The sequence below is a fragment of the Amphiura filiformis genome, chromosome 5 (genome assembly GCF_039555335.1).
Source record: "Amphiura filiformis chromosome 5, Afil_fr2py, whole genome shotgun sequence".
Classification (NCBI taxonomy): Eukaryota; Metazoa; Echinodermata; class Ophiuroidea; order Amphilepidida; family Amphiuridae; genus Amphiura; species Amphiura filiformis.
Window position 1 is genome coordinate 12,006,889 of NC_092632.1, and position 24,157 is coordinate 12,031,045.

Below are 24,157 nucleotides of genomic sequence, written 5' to 3' on the forward strand. Positions count from 1 at the left end.
CCTACACAAACTTTAGGAAGCGGTGAGCGAGCATTAAAAAAGCGCCTCTGATCAAACTTGGAATGAACTGCATTGATGCGCGCATTTTGCAATCGTTAATTTCTTCGCAACCAGTCAACCGAATCAAATAAAAATTTTGTACGTGATGCGCAATAACATTCGCCACTTGCACGGTTCCGCCATTATGCACTATATGCGGGGAGAGCCTCGAACTGGCAGCATACATGAAAGGAAGAATTACGTAACTTTACACAGAATGTTATATGACTGGTTCAATTCCCATTCATGTATGCTGCCAGTTCGAGGCTCTCCCCGCACATAGTGCATAATGGCGGAACCGTGCAAGTGGCGAATAGGCCATGCGCTACATTTTAAATTTTTTGATTTTAATGTCTATTTCTCGACTTACGTTCAATTTTATTCACTCGGTATTTTTTTTCTGGGACACCCTGTATGCCTTGACACTTTATCGTTTCACGAAGTAAAACGCTGAAAAGCGGGAACAAATCAGAATATCTGGGTTTTTTGTGTGCAAAATCCCATGGCCGTATGAGTTAACATTTGTCAATCATTATTTCGTTTCCTAGTTATGTGTCCTGCCATCCCTGACGGTCAATTCGGCTCTTGTGTAGAAGGGTGCTCGGGTGATGACTCTTGTCCAGGAGAACAAATGTGCTGCTCTAATGGATGTGGTCATGCCTGTATGGTGCCTGTGCCCGGTTAGTATCTACCAAAATAAGCAGCAATTGTAAACAAACTCACCTCGGCTCACATTTTGAAACATGGTCCAATTTGTAAAAGCTCCTGATTTAAACTTTATCATATTACCAACTCAACACATTTCCAGAAGTGTAATGTATCTTTTATGTACTGATGCGATTAATTTTAATCAATGGAACAACTACAAAGGTTATTATCTTGTGTTATATATGTTTTGTTTTGTAACATTAATTTCATGATTTTAAAATAATTGAATTAAACGAATGACTAGTAGGCATGTAATAGCAGTGATGCTATTGTCAAAACGTTATATCTTGTTGAAACGTTATATCTGGTTAAAAATGAAACAAAAACACTGGGACCAAGTTTCAAAAAGTGAGCCGAGGTGGGGCAGCTTGCTGCTTTCTTCGCGTCAACTTTTTGCTGAACCATGAAATGGTATCAGGTTATATGAGTGTATGTTACTTACTTACTTACTTAAACTTGGGACAGTAAATAACTCTCAAGTGTTTTAGTGTTTCGCGGAGCATTTGCTTAGTCTTCTTTATCAGTCGTTTATTTTTAAAACTTGCTGGTCACAGAGACCGCGCTGTAATACCTTTCTTGTTGCTATTTTGTATATGTCCAAATACCCATTTTACTTGACACGATTTATGATTTATGATTTAATAAGTGACTGTCCTTTTAAAATGTTTTACAAAATGGTTGCATATAACTGTTCTTCTTTTATACAGAACCAAAACCAGGTATGTGCCCAATGGTAGATGGGGATGTTGTTGGGACATGCGTGCAAGAGTGTCAACATGATGCAGAATGTGCCGCAGATGGTAAATGTTGTTCCAATGGATGTGGACATGTGTGCGTGACACCAATATCAGGTAAGATGTTTTGGGCACATCACTAATTATATTTCGGTATATAACTACCAACACTTTCAAAATGAAATATTGTCGCTTGCAGATATCACAGGTATTATTTACATTTCTGAAAAATAGTCTTTTATTTGTTTGGTGTATCACAGTTATGTGTCCTGCCGTCCCAGATGATCAACTAGGCTCATGCGCAGAATTGTGCAGTGGTGACGACGCTTGTCCAGGAGAACAGATGTGTTGCTCCAATGGATGTGGTCGTGCCTGTATGATGCCTGTACCTGGTGTGTATAGATTCATATCTGTTCATCAAACTGTCTTTACATACTTCTAACTTAAACATAAGCTTAAGGGGCAAATAAAATAACTTCTTTTGTTTTGTCCATGATTAAGTTCATGAGTGCATTAGGATGTTCTATATACACAATTTAGGATTTCTTATTTCTATATACGTGCGCACCTTAATTTTGAGTATTGTAGCATGGACTTAACGCAATCACCCTAAGTGCTATATGTTCAGGGAATCGCTGGCTGGGCCGGCGCAACAACCGTCGGTGATCGTTTGCTTGGCACGCAGGGGTTGAAGATTCGAATCTCGCGATTCTTAGATTGACACGCTTTTATGTTTGTAATGTAGAACCCAGACCGGGTACATGTCCGTCTACAAATGGCGAAATTGGAAGTTGTGTAGAGCAATGTCAACACGATGCTTACTGCAGAGATGGTCAGAAATGTTGTTCTAATGGGTGTGGTCATGTCTGTGTTTACCCTGTACCAGGTAAGAACTTCAGCAATGATATGCTTTTATACTATGCCAATACATTTACATAATTCCTTGATAGAAAATGTGCTTCCCTTGAGTTTACATTATGGGGCTCATAATGTTGTGCATTTGCCTAAAATGGCGGATTTAAGGAGGTTGAATTTGAGTTTTGTAGGGGACACAATATCGGACTCTATGCAACATTGTTCTGTTATTATCAAATTCATAGGGGTTTGAGATGAGGTGATATTTCCTAAACTTCATCAGAAACTGTAATTCGTCAGAACTGAAATGCACATGCAATGTACTGATTTTTTGAAATATGGCTCTTAAAAGTGGTAAGTTCTCAGAAAGTTTGAATATCCCCCACTGGGGTCAAATGTTATAAACTTTCTGTACAAAAACAATTGCGCGGATTCCTGGTTGTCCAATGAACTCACGCTGTTTATTTGAGAACATTTTCTTAGTACGAACCACGTTTTAACGCCATTTTTTTAAAAGCTCCTCCCACATTCAAAACTGCTACATTACAAGTGCATTTCAGTTCTGATCAAAACTTATTGGTATTTAGATTCAGACATATCACCTCAAACTTCAATAAATTTGATAATATCAGAACAATGTTCAGAAATTCAGAAATTTTGCCCGACACAAAACTCAGATTCAGTCTCCTTAAATCCGCCATTTGAGGCTAATGCACAACATTATAAGGTTAAATACCACTAATTATGTATTACACGGGTTTCAATGGGAAAATGCCTAATTTCGGGTGGAATTTTCTCATATTCAGAACTCTCACAGTTCAATGCCACTATTACCAGGTGATACTATATGATTTAGATGACAAATGATCAAAAATTCAACATAGGTTGACCTGAGACTTTTCTTGTTTTAACGCACTGAACCGTAAACACCTTAAAATGACAGTGCGCCCTCGAAGCTGAAAGTTACAATATGACAGGGCGAATGTTTACTAAAAACCGAAACCGTGCGTATGAATTTTGGTACTATTACATCAAAAATGTCATATAATGAGAGAAAATGTACCATTTGAAGCATCAAACTCTAAAAAGTACTTTTTGGCTATATAACTTGATCAATTTCAGCGATTTTAATGCAGTCTTTGCAATTTAATGCAAATAGTTACTCATCGTATTTCAATGTATCGCCCAGGCCTATTAGTGGTATTTAACCATAAGCACCATTAATGTAAACTCAAGGAAAGCACATTTTCTATCAAACAATTATTTTACACCATCTCCCGACACACCCCCAATTAATATTTAGCCACTGCGGTTTATGCACACCCCTTGCAGATTAGTCTTGGCACCTCGTGAAGAAATATTGCATATTAATGTAAATTATTCTTCAAGTGAAATTAATATAGCTGTAATTGTTTGTAGCAGTTTAGAGGTATTGACTGCTTCTAATTCTCTTTTTACGACAGAATGTCCAATCTTGTTATGTACTTTGGAATACAATCCTCAGTGTGGAAATGATGGAATTACCTACGGTAATCCTTGTGGTCTGATGGCAGCTCAATGCAACAACACTAACTTAAAACTTGCATATGAAGGCCAATGTTTGAGTAAGTTCTTCATCATTATAAACATTAATAGTAGCGTAGAGTAGTTTTTGTTTTTATGATACTGGTTTATATAGTGAACGGTAAGTAAAAATCTATATGATTTTTGTGCAAGTGGTTTAAAGCAAATAAGTTATCAGTCAATGCCATGATAATGGCTACTCCTCTGGATGACATCCAAAATATGTAAACAATATAATATCCACTCCAAGAACATCGTTCTGGATAATACATAAGTAAGTGCTGTTGACTTGAGCTAACCATTACAACACTGCTATTGTTTTAAATAGCAATGTGCCCTGAAGTTCCCGAAGGTACTGCAGGAACCTGTGTTGAAGAGTGTCTAAGTGATGATAGTTGTTTATTGGAGGGCCACAAATGCTGTTCCAATGGATGTGGCCATAGCTGCGTGGACGCAGTACCAGGTAACGTTTTTTATTATATCAAACTTGATTGGCTTAAATATAATATTAACAAAAAAAAGTAATCTAACAATATTTTTATCTAGGTCTCTAGTCGCAAGGATTCTACTTCAAGTGCTATACCGTATTGAGCCAAATACTGTTTTAAATTGTGTACCATTAACATCGTTTTAAATTAATCTTCATTTCAGCACCAAGACCCGGTATGTGCCCAAATATTCCAGACGGTGTTGTTGGAACTTGTGATGAGCAATGTCAGAGTGATATGGACTGCCACGAGACTGGACATAAATGTTGTTCAAATGGATGTGGACATGTCTGCGTCCCAGCAATTCCGGGTAGGAGATTGTCCGTGTTCTTTAAGCTGCATATCACATCAGCGACTGCTATACTTTGTTTAGAATTTTCAAAAGAAGAAGTACCTGCATGTGCAATCATGACTGTTTCACAAAAGCCCGCCTATCATGCAAGTAACTCCGAGGTCATGCATTGAATTGGTTTGAATGAGGAAACTATGGGAACCAGCGCCTTTGTTAGAAGTCACACATGAGTAACGTGGCTAACCTCTGTTACATGGAAACTGTTTTATTTACGTTCATAGAAATTAAATATTTTACCTGTCACACCAACTTAAACTCCTTGTCCATTTTTTTTTTGTTTTCAGTTGTGTGCCCTGAAATACCAGATGGTTCTTTTGGTACCTGTAGTGAAGAATGCTCAGATGATTCCACATGTGAAGGCGAAAACAAGTGCTGTTCAAACGGTTGTGGGCATGTGTGTACGACACCAGTTCCAAGTAAGTTTTTGACAAAAGAATTGACTTGCTTGATGATGCAGTATCTTTGTTAATTTTTGTAAACCTATATTAAACCTCTCATATAAGAAGATGATATTTTGTACTTCCGAACACTCTAGATATTAAAATACATGTTTCTTTTAATGATAATTACTTTTGATGAATCGCACATGTAAAACTTAACAATGTTCACTTGATGATTTTTTTTCAATTAAATTCACAGTGCCAAGACCAGGTACTTGCCCTGCCGTTGAAGGTGGTGTTGGGACTTGTGTCGAAGGATGTCAGCATGATATTGATTGTACAGAAACACAGAAATGCTGTTCCAACGGATGTGGACATGTTTGCGTGAATGCAATACCAGGTATGAATGTCTTCAAGGTTTTAGATCAATGTAAAACAAATGTCTATTATAATTATAATTCGACAAATGTATATTTTAATGGTATAAATATCAATTGAATTACTCATTAAACTATACAGTAGCTCTAGTATTGTACCGCTAGAAATTGCAGAGACCAGAAGTCGAGCACTGATCGGGACAAATATCCTGTTAATGTCGATTGTTTTCTTATCACATTTTAGTCATTCCAGAAGGATGTCCACCAATAAATTCAGACTCCATCGGAGTTTGCAGGGGGAACATTTGCAGCAGTGACAATGAATGCTGGCTTTATTCCCCACAAACTAAATGTTGTCCTAGTGCATGTGGAGGCAACCTCTGCACAGTTCCATATGGTAAGGCTATTTTACACAAGTCAAAACTACATTGATTTAAAAACATTTAAACTTTAGCATCCTTTCAGCCATATGCTTGATTTTTTTAATGCGAGTGTGCCGGGTGTATTTTTGTGTGTACTAATTAATCATTCAAACTCTTCCCTCTTTTTCAGTTCCAAGACCTGGTATGTGTCCAATAGTTGATGAAGATGTTGTTGGAACATGCGTAAACGAGTGTACTCATGACATGGATTGTTATGGGGAAACAAAATGCTGCTCAAATGGATGCGGACAAGTCTGCGTACAACCAATTGCAGGTAAACAAACTGGCTGCCTTTAATTGTTTAATTAGTGCTGTTGTTATTTCAGGCAACAGCATCAGTTCAGTCGCGCTTTTAACGTGCAAATTGCAGGTAATTGTCCAGATATTTTGAGACCCATCTAATCTCAAAACAGTACAACGCCTAACAGGAAGATAAGCCCAGATGTTTGGGTGCATTTTCGGTACAGCGATGTCCCTTCACATACCATTTATATATATAGCAAACGGCACCAAATGTTCTTGACTATACCAGGTTTGTGGAAGCTTAAATGGGACAATTTTAGCACCCCCCCCCTCCCGCCCCCACCCCTCCGTATAATTTATGATGCGAAATTGATCGTAAAATGTATATTAATTTATTTTATATGTATAAGCTGATATTTGTTAATTAATCTTTTTTTTCGTTTTATAGTTATGTGTCCTGCCATCCCAGATGGTCAATTCGGCTCTTGTGTAGAAGGGTGTTCGGGTGATGACTCTTGTCCAGGAGAACAGATGTGCTGCTCTAATGGATGTGGTCATGTTTGTATGGTGCCTGTGCCCGGTTAGTATTATAACGCTTTATGTTCATTTTGTTATTTACAATTTGGCAGGTGACTGTTCTTTTAAAATGTGTAACAAAATGGCTGAGTATACTTGTTCTTCTTTTTTACAGAACCAAAACTAGGTATGTGCCCAATGGTAGATGGGGATGTTGTTGGAACATGCGTACAAGAATGTCAACATGATGTAGAATGTGCAGGAGATGGTAAATGTTGTTCCAATGGATGTGGACATGTGTGTATGACACCAATATCAGGTAAGAGGTTTTGGGTACATCATTATTATATTTCGGTATATAACTACCAACACTTTCAAAATGAATATTGTCGCTTCGAGTTATCACAGGCATTATTTGCATTTCTAAAACATATGATCTTTTTATTTTGTTTGATGTTTTACAGTTATGTGTCCTGCCGTCCCAGATGATCTAGTAGGCTCATGCGTAGAATTGTGCAGTGGTGATGACGCTTGTCCGGGAGAACAGATGTGTTGTTCCAATGGATGCGGTCGTGCCTGTATGATGCCTGTACCTGGTATGTATACATTAAAGTGTTCATCACGCTGTAACTGTCTTTAAATGATTCTTCTAAATTACTCATCTATAGGCCTAATGAATCAAATTAACTAACATGTTAAAAAAAATCCAGGAATTATTGAGGGAAACGATCTCATAATACTCAATGACAGTTTCCTGTTAGATCGTTGCACTTTTCAAATTGAAGAGCTAAACGGACTACAGACAGCTGAGTGCGTCTACAAGGTTCCTTGCCTCAAATGTGAAATATATTATAGTCATGTTAGTGAAATCCTTAGATTATTTAGTACACGTCTCATAGAACATGAAACCAAAGTTTATAAACCATACGCAATATTCATTAAGTGAGTTTTAGGACGCGATTTAAATGATTCAAGAGAACAAGTACGGATATGATTGTATTATTCCTAAATTGCCTGCGATTGGTATGGGTGTCAGTTGTTCTTGGGGTTTGTATACTTTTCTTGTTTTGGGTAATGAGGATAATTTGATAACAATGACCGCTTTCATGTTTGTAACTTAGAACCCAGACCGGGAACATGTCCGTCTACAAATGGCGAAATTGGAAGTTGTGTAGAGCAATGTCAACACGATGCTTACTGCAGAGATGGTCAGAAATGTTGTTCTAATGGGTGTGGTCATGTCTGTGTTTACCCTATAACAGGTAAGAACTTCATTCTTAAAATGAAATTAATATAGCTGTAATTGTTTGTAGCAGTTTATTAAAGGTATTGACTGCTTCTAATTCTCTTTTTATGACAGAATGTCCAATCTTGTTATGTACTTTGGAATACAATCCTCAGTGTGGAAATGATGGAATTACCTATGGTAATCCTTGCGGTCTGATGGCAGCTCAATGCAACAACACTAACTTAAAACTTGCATATGAAGGCCAATGTTTGAGTAAGTTCTTCAACATTATGTATATTAATAGTAGCATAATAAATCAGTTTTTGTTTTTATGATACTGGTTAAGTGACTCAAAGTAAAAAGGAATCAACAAAATTTGCTACACATTTTATGTAAGCTCTAAATGCTTTTTGGATGTAATATGGGTAATTTCATTATAATTGTCAAGGTTTTTCAACAGAATGTCGGAGAAACAAAGAACGATGAAAACACAGCGTCAGTAAAATAAACTGGCAGCTGCGCTGCCTGCAGTTATGCCGTTTTCTTTACGGAATGTCTGTTCTAGAATTTCTTTTGATCTTCTCTGATGTACAAAACGTATAGTCCCCTAAACCTGTACAAGGTGAAGATTAATTTGTATAAGGGCATTATAATTATAACCTTAATACCTTTCTGTACGAAGTGACATCAGTACGTTTCATATCACTTTTGTTTGTCGGGTTTACAAAATTATAATTTGTGGGGTATTATAGGGATCCATACTGGGTCCGTTATACACTATGTTATTGACATAACTAGTAATGTAATTGTTTTAGATTTTATTATCTTTTGCTGATGATACCACTGGCCACAAAAAAACATTGTTGAAAGTCAAATAGATCATAATTATTAATAATAAAGTAAAAGAAATGCGCAAGTGGTTTAAAGCAAATCAATTATCAGTCAATGCCATGATAATGGGTACTCTTCTGGATGACATCCAAAATATGTAAACAATTTGTATAATATCACTATAATATCCACTCCAAGAACATCGTTCTGGATAATACATAAGTAAGTGCTGTTGACTTGAGCTAACAAGTATATTGTTTTGACCAGCAATGTGCCCTGAAGTTCCCGAAGGTACTGCAGGAACATGTACTGAGGAGTGTCTGAGTGATGACAGCTGTTTATTGGAGGGCCACAAATGTTGTTCCAATGGATGTGGTCATAGCTGCGTGGACGCAGTACCAGGTAACGTTTTTTGTTATATCAAACTTGATTTGCTTTAATATAATATTAACACAAAAAAAAAAGTAATTTAACCATAATTTTTATCGAGGTCTAGTCGCAAGGATTCTACTTCAAGTGTTATACTGTATTGAGCCAAATACTGTTTTAAATTTGTGTACCATTAACGTCGTTTTAAACTAATCTTCATTTCAGCACCAAGACCTGGTATGTGCCCAAATATTCCAGACGGTGTTGTTGGAACTTGTGATGAGCAATGTCAGACTGATATGAACTGTCACGAGACTGGACATAAATGTTGTTCAAATGGATGTGGACATGTCTGCGTCCCAGCAATTCCGGGTAGGCAACTAGATCGTAGACCGTACAATAGAGGTTATCCGTGTTCTATAAGCTGCATATCCTATCAGCGACTGCTATACCTTGTTTAGGATTTTCAAAAGAAGTACCTGCATGTGCAACCATGACTGTTTCAAAATAGCCCGCCTAAGTCATGCAAGTAACTCCGAGGTCGTGCATTGAATTGGTTTGAATGAGGAAACTATGGAACCCGCGCCTTTGTTGGAAGTCACACATGAGTAACGTAGATAAACTCTATTACATGGAAACGGTTCAATTAACGTTCATATAAATTAAATATTAGACCTGTCATAACCCCAACTCAAACTCCTCGTCCATCGTTTTTTTTTCAGTTGTGTGCCCTGAGATACCAGATGGTTCTTTTGGTACCTGTAGTGAAGAATGCTCAGATGATTCCACATGTGAAGGTGAAAACAAGTGCTGTTCAAACGGCTGTGGGCATGTGTGTACGGCACCCGTTCCAAGTAAGTTTTTGACAAAATAATTGACTTGCTTGATGATGTAGTGTCTTTGTTTATTTTTTAAAGCTAAGTTAAACTTCTCATATAAAAAGATGATATTTTGTACTTCCGAACACTCTAGATATTATGATACATGTTTCTTTTTATGATGATTATTTTTGATGAATCGCACATGTAAAACTTAACCATGTTCACTTGATATTATATTTCAATTAAATTCGCAGTGCCAAGACCAGGCACTTGCCCGGCCGTTGAAGGAGGTGTTGGTACTTGTGTCGAAGAATGTCAGAATGATATTAATTGTACTGAAACACAGAAATGCTGTTCCAACGGATGTGGACATGTTTGCGTAAATGCAATTCCAGGTATGAATGTCTTCAAGGTTTTAAGATCAATGTAAAATAAACCTGTCTATTATAATTCGTTCCAATTGAATTACTCATTAAACTATACAGTAATTCTAGAATTGTACGGCTAGAAATTGCACAGACCAGAAGTCGAGCACTGATCGGGACAAATATCCTGTTAACGTCGATTGTTTTCCTATCACATTTTAGTCATTCCAGAAGGATGTCCACCAATAAGTTCAGACTCCGTCGGTGTTTGCGGGGGAAATATTTGCAGCAGTGACAATGAATGCTGGCTTTATTCCCCACAAACTAAATGTTGTCCTAGTGCATGTGGAGGCCACCTCTGTACAGTTCCATATGGTAAGGCTGTTTTACGCAAGTCAAAACTACATTAATTTTTTCAAATTTAAACTTTAGCATCACTTCGGTCAGTCATATGCTTGATTTTGTTAATGCGAGTGTGTGGGGTGTATTTTTGTGTGTACTAATTAATTATTTCAACTCTTCCCTCTTTTTCAGTTCCAAGACCCGGTATGTGTCCACGAGTTGACGGTGATGTTGTTGGAACATGCGTTAACGAGTGTACTCATGACATGGATTGTTATGGTCAAACAAAATGCTGCTCAAATGGATGCGGACAAGTCTGTGTGCAACCAACTGCAGGTAAACAAGCTGCATTTTAGTGCTGTTGTTATTTTAGGCAAGAGAATCAGTTCAGTCGCGTATTTAACGTGCAATTGCAGGTAATTGTCCAGATTTGTTGATACTCATCTAATCTCGAAACAGTACAACACCAAACAGGAAGATAAGCCAAGATGTTTGGGTGCATTTTCGATACAGCGATGTCCCTTCACATACCATATATATATAGGAAACGTGCCAAATGTTTTTGACTATACCAGGTTTATGGAAGCATAAATGTGATCATTTTAGCACCGCCCCCATCCCCTCAGTAAAATTCATGATTCGAAGTTTATCGTAAAATGTATATTAATTTATTTCCCGTTCACGTATGTATAAGCTGACATTTGTTAATTGTGACGTGTCATGTCAAAAGGAGACACTTTTGGGCAAGTTATCAATTTTTAGGTTTTTACATATCTTAAATAAAGAGATATTTTGCTCCACAATGCCGTTTTCCCCAATGAAATCGGACATTCCTAAGCGAAGATATTGAGTTCGTAGGTTATATTATTGTCAAATTGGAAATTGAGATATCAGCCATTAAAACTATTATTGACAATGTTGAGAGTAGGAATGACCTTAACAAATGTCTCAAAAATACAAGATGCCAATAATATTCCGGTCTGAAACTCTCAGACAATATTTTTAACATTAATAACATCACAAATTCGCAATAAACCCACATTGTGAAAAAAATCACCCCTGAGCAGATATTTGGCTATTTCTCCATTTACGATCCTGCCCAAAAGTGTCTCCTTTTGACATGACACGTCACAATTAATCTTTTTTACCGTTTTATAGTTATGTGTCCTGCCATCCCTGACGGTCAATTCGGCTCTTGTGTAGAAGTGTGTTCGGGTGATGACTCTTGTCCAGGAGAACAAATGTGCTGCTCTAATGGATGTGGTCATGTTTGTATGGTGCCTGTGCCCGGTTAGTATTGTAACGCTTTATGTTCATTTTATTTATTTATGATTTGACAGGTGACTGTTCTTTTCAAATGCGTTACAAAATGGCTGAATATAATTGTTCTTTTTTACAGAACCAAAACCAGGTATGTGCCCAATGATAGATGGGGATGTTGTTGGAACATGCGTACAAGAGTGTCAACATGATGTAGAATGTGCCGCAGATGGTAAATGTTGTTCCAATGGATGTGGACATGTGTGCGTGACACCAATATCAGGTAAGAAGTTTTGGGTACATGGCTTATTATATGTCTGTATATATCTACATACACTTTCAAAATGAATACTGTCGCTTCGAGTTATCACAGGTATTATTTGCATTTCTAAAACATATGATCTTTTTTTATTTTGTTTGATGTTTTACAGTTATGTGTCCTGCCGTCCCAGATGATCAAGTAGGCTCATGCGCAGAATTTTGCAGTGGTGATGACGCTTGTCCAGGAGCACAGATGTGTTGTTCCAATGGATGTGGTCGTACCTGTATGATGCCTGTACCGGGTATGTATACATTCATAATTAAATACATTAAGCTGTCTTTATATACTTCTTCTAAGTTGCATATTTATATAGTAGGCCTAATGCTTTTCTTCCTTCAAATCCGGGGTGGTTGAATTTTTGAATTCTCATTTTACTCAAAATTTTTGTTCTTTGAAAACATGCTCTTGGAGCTCTTACTGCAAATGCTCGAATTGCAGGCTTATTTAATTTGGGATGGGGCTGTGATGGGTTTTTTTCCAATAATTTGTTTTCAAAAATCGAAAGATGGGATGGTCCTTGAGGTGATTTTGCACCTGTTTGTCCCATTCTTTTCGCTGGCATTTTATTCTTTACTTTGTCTTGATTATTAGTATGTGCAATATTTATATAATATATTTATCTTTGTAATTGTATATGAGCCAGTGATGAAGCATAATAAATAAATAAATAAATAAATAAATAAATAAATAAATAAATAAATAAATAAATAAATAAATAAATAAATAATGCACCAAATACGCTAACATGTTCCGACATAATATCAGGGGAAAAGTTCGTAAGTTCATTAGGATGTTCTCCTGTAATTATTAAATTATGTTATAATACTTCAATGACAGTGTCGCGCGACACCGTTGCACTTTTCAAATTGTCGAATTCTAAGTCCTGCTCATCATCGTCTGCTTCCTGTTGGACCTTGACGACGGTGGCGCTGTTTTGGAGTTGAAACGCCGGGTGCGCCTACAAGATTCCTTGCCTTAATTGTAAAAATCATATACTAGTGAAACGCCTAGTATTATTTGGCACGCGTCTCATAGAAGCTAAAACCAAAGTTGAAAGAGCCCCCTGGTAAAGGTTTTAGCATAGCTAAAAGAAAGGCCTCAGTTACGAGAAACGTCAACAAATCTACCATCACGCACCATGTAGCGGAGGACAATCATGTAATTTGCTAGGAGAAGGAGACAAGGAAGACATCAGGAACAAAAGGCACATTAAAGGAGCCATATGAATTCAAAAAGGGGCCAACACATACAACTGAATTAAAGGAAATAATTTTTACCGCATATTCAGTTACCAAAATAAATAAGTTAGCAATTCATGAAACATGACCTTTCAGCTACAGTGAGGGTTGATTACGAGGACCATGATGACCGTAAAGGTGTTTTCTTTAATTTGCTATATAAGTAACGGCATGCAAATGATGCAAAAAGGACCAAGTTATGACACTTAAAATAAGGGAAGCTACAAATTTAAAAGTTGCAACCCTGGCTGAATATAATTGTTCTTCTTTTATACAGAACCAAAACCAGGTATGTGCCCAATGGTAGATGGGGATGTTGTTGGGACATGTGTGCAAGACTGTCAACATGATGTAGAATGTGCCGGAGATGGTAAATGTTGCTCCAATGGATGTGGACATGTGTGTATGACACCAATATCAGGTAAGAAGTTTTGGGTACATCACTTATTATATTTCGGGGTACATAACTAACATTAATCACTCTCAAAATGGTGGAGTTATCACGGGGCACTATTTGAATTTCGTTTTGTTCGGTGTATTGCAGTTATGTGTCCTGCCGTCCCAGATGATCAAGTAGGCTCATGCGTAGAATTGTGCAGTGGCGATGACGCTTGTCCGGGAGAACAGATGTGTTGTTCCAATGGATGCGGTCGTGCCTGTATGATGCCTGTACCTGGTACGTATACATTATAAGGGTTCACCAAGCTGTAACTGTCTTTAAATACTTCTTCTAAATTACACATCTATAGGCCTATGAACAAAATTAACTATCATATTTGGTCATATCCGTGAATATGTTCGTAAGTTTATTAGTATATTCTTTTTTTTTTTAATCCAGGAATTATTGAGGGAAACGATCTCATAATACTCAATGACAGTTTCCTGCTAGATCGTAGCACTCTTCAAATTGAAGAGCTAAACGGACTACAGACAGCTGAGTGCGTCTACAAGGTTCCTTGCCTCAAATGTGAAATATATTATAGTCATGTTAGTGAAACCCTTAGATTATTTGGCGCACGTCTCATAGAACATGAAACCAAAGTTTTATTTTGGAGCAATGTCAAACAAAGAGCACTGAAATCAAGATAAGCAATAACTAACTAAGAACTTAACCATAAGCAATATTCATTAAGTGAATTTTAGAAGGTGATTTAAATGATTCAAGAGATGAACAAGTACGGATATGATGCGGTAGAGAGTTCTGTTTATTGTGTTTTCCCTTGCCTGAGATCGGTATGGGTCTCAGTTGTTCTTCGGTTTGTATACTATTCTTGTTTTGAGCAATGAGGATAATTTGATAAAAATGACCGTTTTCATGCCTGTTTGTAACTTAGAACCCAGACCGGGTACATGTCCGTCTACAAATGGCGAAATTGGAAGTTGTGTAGAGCAATGTCAACACGATGCTTACTGCAGAGATGGTCAGAAATGTTGTTCTAATGGGTGTGGTCATGTCTGTGTTTACCCTATAACAGGTAAGAACTTCAGTAATGATATGCTTTCCTACGCAATCTTATTCTGAAAATGAAATTAATATAGATGTAATTGTTTGTAGCAGTTTAAAGGTATTGACTGCTTCTAATTCTCTTTTTATGACAGAATGTCCAATCTTGATATGTACTTTGGAATACACGCCTCAGTGTGGAAATGATGGAATTACCTACGGTAATCCTTGTGGTCTGATGGCAGCTCAATGCAACAACACTAACTTAAAACTTGCATATGAAGGACAATGTTTGAGTAAGTTCACACCGCTTTTTTATATCAATAATGTCGTTTTTAAATGATTTGTCATGACTAAAGAAAAAAAAAAAAAAAAAAAAAATGAAACAACTTTAACTTTTGAAAGTAATATAACTTATAACTCTTGCGAGTCAGATTTACAACATCACCACCTCACCCCTCACTCCATATGGTGTATTCATGTACAGATATTCTATTAATGATCTAAATTCGATTGTATTTTAGAAACAGTTCTGAAATCCATAATTACCAGACAAGACATATCAATAATCTTTATTCAACAACAACAGCAAAATACACCGATAACGACTTTCTTAGTGGTGGACCCATCCTTTAGAACTCCTTGAATAAAATACGAAAATCATCCAAAGCATTTAAGTACTGCCGGCAGTCGATACAAACAAAAATGTATTTCCTAAGTGTTGTTAAATTTGATCACCGTCCATTATTTTCATTGTTTGATAATTGTATCGTGGTGTACTTAGAATACAACCTGAATTAATTTTCACTATTGCCCTTTTGTACAAATATATTTGGTATGTTTTTGATGTAATATGCAAAAGAAAGTTGACAATTGATAGTAATTATTTAAGCTAACCATTAAAACTCGGCTATTGTTTTAAACAGCAATGTGCCCTGAAGTTCCCGAAGGTACTGCAGGAACCTGTGTTGAAGAGTGTCTAAGTGATGACAGCTGTTTATTGGAGGGCCACAAATGTTGTTCCAATGGATGTGGTCATAGCTGCGTCGACGCAGTACCAGGTGAGGTTTTCAATTATATCAAACTTGATTCGTTTTATAATACAATACGTATATTTATTTCCAAGTAGTCTTTATCGAGGTCTTGGCAATAGTACTATATTTTTTTTTTTTTTTTAGAGTGAACAATAGCCCAAGAGGAGTGACACAAGTCAAGAACTTATATAGGCACCAAGGCACTATAAAAGACAACCACATGGGCCAATCAGTGGTTCACAGCAGCTTAGGAACAAACAAGAGTGAAGGGGTACAGTTACTTAAGCATCAGACACATGAAATGAGATGCTTATGCACTCTGCTCTTGAAGGATGGTGCGCCGTTGTCAGTGCGCCGTTGTCTAGCCGCGTCTCCGACTAATCATGCTAATCCGACTATTTCAGGTGATGTATTACTTACCATTGAACCAACTCGTGTTTTTCATTTTTGTATCATTAAAATCGTTTTGAATTATCTCCATTTCAGCACCTAGACCCGGTATGTGCCCAAGTGTCCCAGACGGTGTTGTTGGAACTTGTGACGAGCAATGCCAGACTGATATGGACTGCGACGAGACGGGACATAAATGTTGTTCAAATGGATGTGGACATGTCTGCGTTCCAGCAATTCCAGGTAGGAAACTAGATCCAAGAATTTCAAAGACCATGAAGACTCTGTACTATATTTACGTTCATAATCATTACATTTTCGACATGTCATAATGCCAACCTGACACTCTTTGTCCATTTTCTGTCTTCAGTTGTGTGCCCAGAAATACCAGATGGTTCGTTTGGTACTTGTAATGAAGAATGCGTAGATGATTCCACATGTGAAGGTGAAAACAAGTGCTGTTCGAACGGCTGTGGGCATGTGTGTACGGCACCCGTTCCAAGTAAGTTTTTGACAGGAGAATTGGCTGAATTCCATTATAATGTAGTGTCTTTGCTTATTCTTCTGATACCATATAAAATCCCTCAGATAAGAAGATAATATATTGTGCACTTCCGAACATAGTAGACATATTTCATAATACATGTTTCTTTTTCATGATGGATATGCATGTTCACTTGATCATGTTGATTGAAGTACTCAATTTAATTCACAGTGCCAAGACCAGGCACTTGCCCTACCGTTGAAGGGGGAGTCGGGACTTGCATTGAAGAATGCCAGCATGATGTTAATTGTACGGAAACACAGAAATGCTGTTCCAACGGATGTGGACATGTTTGCGTGAATGCTATTCCAGGTAGGAATGTCTTTAAAATATTCTTCAAGGATTTTATATAGCCTAAGACCAATGAAAAAAGACTAATATTATGTCTATTGTAATTCGTCCTAATAAGATTTCAATGTACATTTTGACGGTATCAATATCAATTGAGAAGTTCATTAAGCCCAATTGAGGGTAATAGTCGCACAATGTTCTGGTCAAATGTGCCGTTGACTGTATAAGATATGATAAAAGAAAAAGCACAAAATAAATGTATGTTTTTATATATTTGATTGTTTTCTTGTCACATTTTAGTCATTCCAGAAGGATGTCCACCAATAAGTTCAGACTCCGTCGGTGTTTGCGGAGGAAACATTTGCAGCAGTGACAATGAATGCTGGCTTTATTCACCACAAACTAAATGTTGTCCTAGTGCATGTGGAGGCAACCTCTGTACCGTTCCATATGGTAAGGCTATTTTATGCAAGTCAAAAAACTGCATTGTACAATTCAAACACATTAATGGCAATTTGGGACCCAATTAACAGCATTACTTCAGTCATGATGCTTGGTAGAATGAATATTTAAAACAGTTCTCTCAACAAAATAGTCATGATGCTTGTGTGTCTTTTATGTGTGTGTATTTTTTGTGTAGGCCTACTTGTTAACTATTTTCGATTCTTCATTCTTTTTCAGTTCCAAGACCTGGTATGTGTCCAATAGTTGATGAAGATGTTGTTGGAACATGCGTAACCGAGTGTACTCATGACATGGATTGTTATGGTGAAACAAAATGCTGCTCAAACGGATGCGGACAAGTCTGCGTGCAACCAATTTCAGGTATGAGTAAAAATTTAATTCAAAATGATTATAATTAGTCACATTAAAATACACGGTAATGTTACAAGTTTTTAAATACTTAAAACTAGTACAGCGTTTTCTTTTGGACAATAAATTATTTTACAACAAACGTTGTTATTTGATCCATTATAGTTATATGTCCTGCCGTCCCAGATGGTCAATTCGGCTCTTGTGTAGAACTGTGCTCGGGTGATGACTCTTGTCCAGGACAACAGATGTGCTGCTCTAATGGATGTGGTCATGTCTGCATGATGCCTGTACCAGGTTGGTATATCTCATCTCAAATCTGATTAACTTCATTAATATGCTACAACCAAAAACAAAAACAGATTAAAAGATGGTATCAGTTGTTTAACTTCACTTTCCTATATAATTTGTAGAACCAAAACCAGGTATGTGCCCAATGGTGGATGACGATGTTGTTGGAACATGCGTACAAGAGTGTCAACATGATGTAGAATGTGCCGACGATGGTAAATGTTGTTCCAATGGATGTGGATATGTGTGTATGACACCAGTAGCAGGTATGTCATTTGCGATCATCATTTGGTACTTATTTCGGTACTTTAAAGAATGTTAATCTTTCTGGTGCACTTTTTTGGATAGAAAACGCCAGGGACGAACATTTCTATCGAGTGAATTTATCTATGCTGTGTTTCTTTACATGTACAAGAAGTATGAAAGCCAATTCAGTGATTTCCATCAAAATTCGGGGTTTTGTTTTCACCTCATACCCTCATAATTATTCTTTTGTTTATGTAGCGAAGAATCATCAGTCATTTCCTTAAGTCATGACCTGTATACTTTGACATAATACATTAACCCCTGGTCACGTAAAAAGTTTTTCTTATTGATTGGTGGCATACTGTGTAGACATCTCGATTTTCGAGAGTCGGACTAGAATTCGTGGTTGAAAATGTAGTCTGCTCCGACATGTGAGAACTCTGCATGCTACTAAGCTCATACAAAGACCGAGTATATTTCATCTAACCATATTTAAGACACAAACTTCATGATAGTTTATTCAATATATTAAAGGGGTTTTTTTTAATCTCAAAATTGCCGGCAAAGGCGCTTGACGTTAACTGTATTTATTTAAATAAACTATTAAAATAATTTCTGTGCAAGACTTTTCTAATTCAATGTCAGGCTTTTTAATGTATGTATTGTACTCTATTCATTTCAGTTATACCAGAAGGTTGCCCACCCATCAACCCAGACTTCGTTGGTGTATGTGGTGGAGATTTGTGTTCAAGTGACAATGACTGTAGTCAAAATGCTCCGCAGACCAAGTGTTGCCCAAGTGCTTGTGGAGGCAACCTTTGCACCCAGCCATACGGTATGTTTTATATGTACATGCAACAGTGCAACTTCCTGTCCTGTATAAAGCATACCTTTCGAACGTGATGTTTTATTCTTTTATTTTCGAAACTAATAATTTCTTTGCTTTCCAAGATAAGATTGAAAGCTATCGAGTAATCTTATATGGAGAAAACACAAGGACTCTAGCTACATTTTGTTTTGAAAAGTTCTTCTTTTATTGGTCTTCTTTTATTCCATACTCAAAATAATTTGGTGTTTCTTGAATGATAACAAATTATGAAAGTCTTTAAAAAATCATTACAAATTCAAATCTTTGGGTTTTTTTTTTTTTGTTTGTTTTTTGTTGTTGTTTTTTGGGGGGGAGGGGTTGTTTTGTTTGTTAGTTTGTTTTGTTGTTTTTAACATCCAAACACCAAGAGCTAAATCAGTAATGATTTGGAATCTTAACCTGACTCTGTCTTCGTCAACCCTTTTTTCACAATCCAGTTGCATAATCCATTTTGCACCGAAAGTAAACTAGCCGATTTCTATTCAAAGATGCGCACTCTAAATATGTTGTAATTGAAAAATAATTTAATATTTTGTATGAAAATAAAATTACAGAAAATGAGCATCACTTTTCTCCGCTTTTTATATATCGTTGATGTGTTCTTTTCCCCAGTACCAAGACCGGGTATGTGTCCAATGATGGATGAAGGTATGGTTGGTGCGTGTGTGGAACAATGCAGACATGACATGGACTGCTGGGGAGAAAGGAAATGCTGCTCTAATGGATGCGGACATACTTGCATAGAGCCTGTTCAAGGTTTGTATGAAAACTGTAATTTGTAATTTCTTACAACTAGTCCAATGATTTCCACTTACTTGCAGACTTTTTGGAAACTGACAATTTTGTTTATCAATGCTATTGTTGCAATGACGATCTGTGTACAGCTGGTGATCTCCGCTGCTTAGCAACGGAGTTGCCAGTTGATTTTTCGTCAGTTATCAGATCATCAAAGACGTGACTCAAGTTGTATTGCCCCTCGTCTCACGGTTTTGCCCCGTTATCATCTGACCCAACGCAAAAGAACAAACTGAAATTGGTGGCTACCTTGACTAGATTGAGGAGAGGATAGGGAAGGCAAAGTATAAACAGTTCTACCCGACTGCGGAGAATGTCCCTAGACTTTATTGCTAGCCGAAGATTCACAAACCTTGTACCATTTAACATGAACGGTCCTGATGAATATCTTCAAGAATTGTGTGAAAATTGTTTTCCAAAAGTTGGTTGACCGTTGTCGAGAATATTGACTTCGTGACACCATTGACCAAAACAAATATCATTTCCTTTTGATTCTGTTTTTCAAACAATACTACCTAATGTTCACATTTTGAAACAAAAGTTGTTATTAGTTTCTGTTTTACATGAATTAGAATGTTCGATTTTTGTTAATCCTTTCTCTACTGTTTTTATTGTTCTTCTTACTTATAATTGAAATATTCACAAGACCGTCTTTGTACATTTCGTATTTCGTCTCAACAGTGATGTGCCCAATCATACCAGAGGACCAAGCAGGCGCTTGTATTGAATTTTGTAGTGATGACGATTCTTGTCCAGGAGAACAGATGTGCTGCTCCAATGGGTGTGGTCATGTCTGTATGATGCCTATACCGGGTATGCTATACTATTTTTCTTTTATATACCAAACAAAATATTACTTCGTATTTTTGGGTTTTTTGAAAAGCAAATAAACAAATCTTCAACGTTACGCAATAATTGCTTAACTCCTGTGAAATGAAGTCTCCTTCAAGTACAAAGCATATTTAGACTATAATAACCGTATTTTTCACTATTTCTTTGGATATATATTTTTGGCTGGTTATGATTAGTTGATGACGTGGCAATGTGGAGACGGAGGAAAACAATACCTCATTTTGCATAATAACATACGTAATTTATCATAAAAGGTTTTGACGAAATGACTCGAAGTCCTTAAATGCATTTTTAAAAACTCAAACAACATATTTTGGTTACAGAAGCAAAACAAGGAATGTGTCCAAGAGTAGATGGGGACGTTGTCGGGATATGTGAGGAACAATGTAAATATGATGTCGACTGCAGCGGAAATGGAAAGTGCTGTTCAAATGGATGTGGTCATGTCTGTATGCATCCAATTCCAGGTATGTTGTCACAATTATAGCGATGATAATGGTTGATGTGAGCATAAAGACAGTAGATCCGATTGACCATCTAATGCGACATTTTACCGCATTAAAAATATAGCATTATATAGAAAACTACTAACCAACAAACGGACTACCCATCTTCAAACTACTTGGGATCCGATGACAACCGACCAAAACTCATAGACGTGATTATTCTTGTGAAATCATTTGTGCAAAATGTACGTGCCTTTACAATTTTCTCGTTGAACTTTAAATTGCAGTGATGTGTCCTGCTGTACCAGATGGCCAAGTAGGCGTATGTGTTGAGTCTTGTGATGGTGATGAGTCCTGTCCAGGGCAACACATGTGCTGCTCTAACGGGTGTGGTCATGCCTGTATGATGCCCGTACCAGGTACGATTTCTTTCTAAAGTAGGTACGAGTAAAGCATGTAAAACTAGACATGGACAGAAATATATAGGCAACATATTCGAATCGATTGATAATGTGGCTTTTGCTTCATTAAAACCCTATTATCTTTCATTATAGAATCACGACCAGGAACTTGCCCTGCTGCTAGTGGTGGATTTGGTATTTGTGTTGAGGAATGCGAACATGACATTGATTGCGAAGGAACCCAGAAGTGTTGTTCGAATGGATGTGGACACACTTGTGTGGACGCTATACCAGGTAGTTGAGGGAATGTTGCAAATATAATTGGCTTTATAATTGTACTTGCTTGCCTCCTCGGCCTCATCTTTGTTTCAAATGGACATTTTAAAATTCGAAGCACAAATCATTTAAAGGACATGGACGCATAAATGAAACAAAGATGTCCTATGTCGAAATAATACCACATCCACTTTTGTAAACGGCATTAATATTTCAGATTATAACAATAGACTTCCAGACATTTAAAATGCAACAAATTTAACGTTAAAATTGGTAAATTTTAGTAATTACAGACGGCTGTCTGGATGTCAGTTTCTTCTTACATTGTATTCTTTATCTTAATTTAGTCATTCCAGAAGGCTGCCCACCAATCAATCCAGACTCGGTTGGAGTATGTGGAGGACATTTCTGTTCCGATGATACCGGATGTAGTCAACACGCTCCTCAAACCAAGTGTTGTCCGAGTGCTTGTGGCGGCAACTTGTGCACAATGCCATATGGTAAATAAAACTTTTTTAGCTTATAGACGGATTCGTTTGCATTTCTAGATTACGCATTATGGATAATGTCAAAGATACTAATGTATTTATTTTTACCTCTCCAAATTTGGGTATCGATTCAATGTTGAATTTAATGTTGTTATTTGATTCAGTACCAAGACCTGGTATGTGTCCAAGAGTGGATGGAGATGCAGTAGGAACATGCGTAGACGAGTGTACTCATGACATGGATTGTAATGGTGAAACTAAATGTTGCTCTAACGGATGCGGACATGTTTGTATACAACCAATTCCAGGTACGGTGTCTTAAAACAGCCCACTTGTTTACTAGAGTGGTTGATATATAATTATTAGATATTTAGACGCATCAATTTGGTGCATCTATCCATCCCAAATATTGTATCTTCCATCGAACAAGCGTTTTATAAGCCCCACCTTTGGTCTTTTTCAAAAGTTTTCTTCAATTTGTATCGTTATGCGAAATTTCACAAAAATTGTGCTGTGGCCCCTGAGATAATATTTTGCCAATATTTAGCAAATACACGTTATTTACGCAAAAAAAAATCCCAACGTAATCATGACTGCGTCCCTATGCGTCACTTTTATGAATTTATAATAAATATAACATATGTTCTGGATAAATTTTGTTTATCGTCATTTCAATTACGTTTTGTTATTGCACTTTTTGAGTAAAACAAGTTACATACCCTAGTCCTATGTAAATTCATTAATCCACACAAGTGATTAGGAAACAAAATGTTTTCATATGCAGTACTTTAGCATTAGCAACTACAATTCTCATCTTGTTCATTGAATTGCAGTGGTGTGTCCAGTTATCCCTGATGGACAATTTGGCACTTGTGTTGAATCCTGTAGTGGTGACGACTCTTGTCCAGGACAGCAGATGTGTTGTTCCAATGGATGCGGTCATGTCTGCATGATGCCTGTTCCAGGTACGAACGTTTAACATTGATTACATGATTACGACTGGCTTCTTTCAGTCCTGCTTGGTATTCCTGGTGTGTTCTACTTGTTTGTATATTCTTGTGTATTTTTGCTAATGTATATTAGCAAAAATACACAGGAATATACAAACAAGCAGAATTATTTTGTATTTTGCATTCCTGAATAAAGGTTGATATAACCAATACATCTGCAAGATGGTGGTAATAAAAACACATTGTGCATTTACCATTTGCAATGCTTGCTTTCAGAGCCAAGACCCGGAACATGTCCAGCTGCTAGTGGTGGATTTGGTATTTGTGTTGAGGAATGCGAATACGATATGGATTGTGACGGAACCCAGAAATGTTGCTCCAATGGATGCGGGCATACTTGCGTTGATGCCAAACCAGGTAAAAAAATCGTTATAAAAGTAGTATCGGTATCGGCATATCCTGATCACACTTTTTATGACCAGCCCATATTGTAGTTTTAAAATCATTCCATATTTTGTTACAATCTTGAGAGTTTATCAATTTCTTCTTACATTGTGTTCTTTATCCTAATTTAG

The 24,157-nt window shown here is 37.0% G+C and overlaps 1 protein-coding gene across 13 annotated transcripts in view; it reads left to right on the top strand.

Annotated features, from left to right (window-relative positions):
* The window catches only part of LOC140152623 (uncharacterized), a 59,019-nt gene that overhangs the window by 19,602 nt on the left and 15,260 nt on the right, over window positions 1-24,157 (top strand). For 3 of the 13 annotated variants that reach the window (XM_072175033.1, XM_072175035.1, XM_072175038.1), the window contains exons 14-60: window positions 588-719; window positions 1,455-1,598; window positions 1,742-1,873; window positions 2,227-2,367; window positions 3,800-3,940; window positions 4,228-4,362; window positions 4,551-4,697; window positions 5,024-5,155; window positions 5,379-5,519; window positions 5,741-5,893; window positions 6,049-6,192; window positions 6,610-6,741; window positions 6,853-6,996; window positions 7,142-7,273; window positions 7,799-7,939; window positions 8,038-8,178; window positions 9,004-9,138; window positions 9,331-9,477; window positions 9,828-9,959; window positions 10,181-10,321; window positions 10,514-10,666; window positions 10,826-10,969; window positions 11,792-11,923; window positions 12,033-12,176; window positions 12,325-12,456; window positions 13,731-13,874; window positions 13,998-14,129; window positions 14,788-14,928; window positions 15,053-15,193; window positions 15,824-15,958; window positions 16,418-16,564; window positions 16,692-16,823; window positions 17,037-17,177; window positions 17,457-17,609; window positions 17,838-17,981; window positions 18,135-18,266; window positions 18,383-18,526; window positions 19,189-19,341; window positions 19,987-20,130; window positions 20,851-20,982; window positions 21,345-21,488; window positions 21,755-21,886; window positions 22,022-22,162; window positions 22,492-22,644; window positions 22,797-22,940; window positions 23,466-23,597; window positions 23,859-23,999. In XM_072175033.1, coding sequence (XP_072031134.1) covers window positions 588-719; window positions 1,455-1,598; window positions 1,742-1,873; window positions 2,227-2,367; window positions 3,800-3,940; window positions 4,228-4,362; window positions 4,551-4,697; window positions 5,024-5,155; window positions 5,379-5,519; window positions 5,741-5,893; window positions 6,049-6,192; window positions 6,610-6,741; window positions 6,853-6,996; window positions 7,142-7,273; window positions 7,799-7,939; window positions 8,038-8,178; window positions 9,004-9,138; window positions 9,331-9,477; window positions 9,828-9,959; window positions 10,181-10,321; window positions 10,514-10,666; window positions 10,826-10,969; window positions 11,792-11,923; window positions 12,033-12,176; window positions 12,325-12,456; window positions 13,731-13,874; window positions 13,998-14,129; window positions 14,788-14,928; window positions 15,053-15,193; window positions 15,824-15,958; window positions 16,418-16,564; window positions 16,692-16,823; window positions 17,037-17,177; window positions 17,457-17,609; window positions 17,838-17,981; window positions 18,135-18,266; window positions 18,383-18,526; window positions 19,189-19,341; window positions 19,987-20,130; window positions 20,851-20,982; window positions 21,345-21,488; window positions 21,755-21,886; window positions 22,022-22,162; window positions 22,492-22,644; window positions 22,797-22,940; window positions 23,466-23,597; window positions 23,859-23,999 — 6,594 coding nt within the window. The remainder of the gene's footprint in view (window positions 1-587; window positions 720-1,454; window positions 1,599-1,741; window positions 1,874-2,226; window positions 2,368-3,799; window positions 3,941-4,227; window positions 4,363-4,550; window positions 4,698-5,023; window positions 5,156-5,378; window positions 5,520-5,740; window positions 5,894-6,048; window positions 6,193-6,609; window positions 6,742-6,852; window positions 6,997-7,141; window positions 7,274-7,798; window positions 7,940-8,037; window positions 8,179-9,003; window positions 9,139-9,330; window positions 9,478-9,827; window positions 9,960-10,180; window positions 10,322-10,513; window positions 10,667-10,825; window positions 10,970-11,791; window positions 11,924-12,032; window positions 12,177-12,324; window positions 12,457-13,730; window positions 13,875-13,997; window positions 14,130-14,787; window positions 14,929-15,052; window positions 15,194-15,823; window positions 15,959-16,417; window positions 16,565-16,691; window positions 16,824-17,036; window positions 17,178-17,456; window positions 17,610-17,837; window positions 17,982-18,134; window positions 18,267-18,382; window positions 18,527-19,188; window positions 19,342-19,986; window positions 20,131-20,850; window positions 20,983-21,344; window positions 21,489-21,754; window positions 21,887-22,021; window positions 22,163-22,491; window positions 22,645-22,796; window positions 22,941-23,465; window positions 23,598-23,858; window positions 24,000-24,157) is intronic. The other 10 variants (XM_072175034.1, XM_072175037.1, XM_072175036.1 and 7 more) reach the window with 10 other exon arrangements.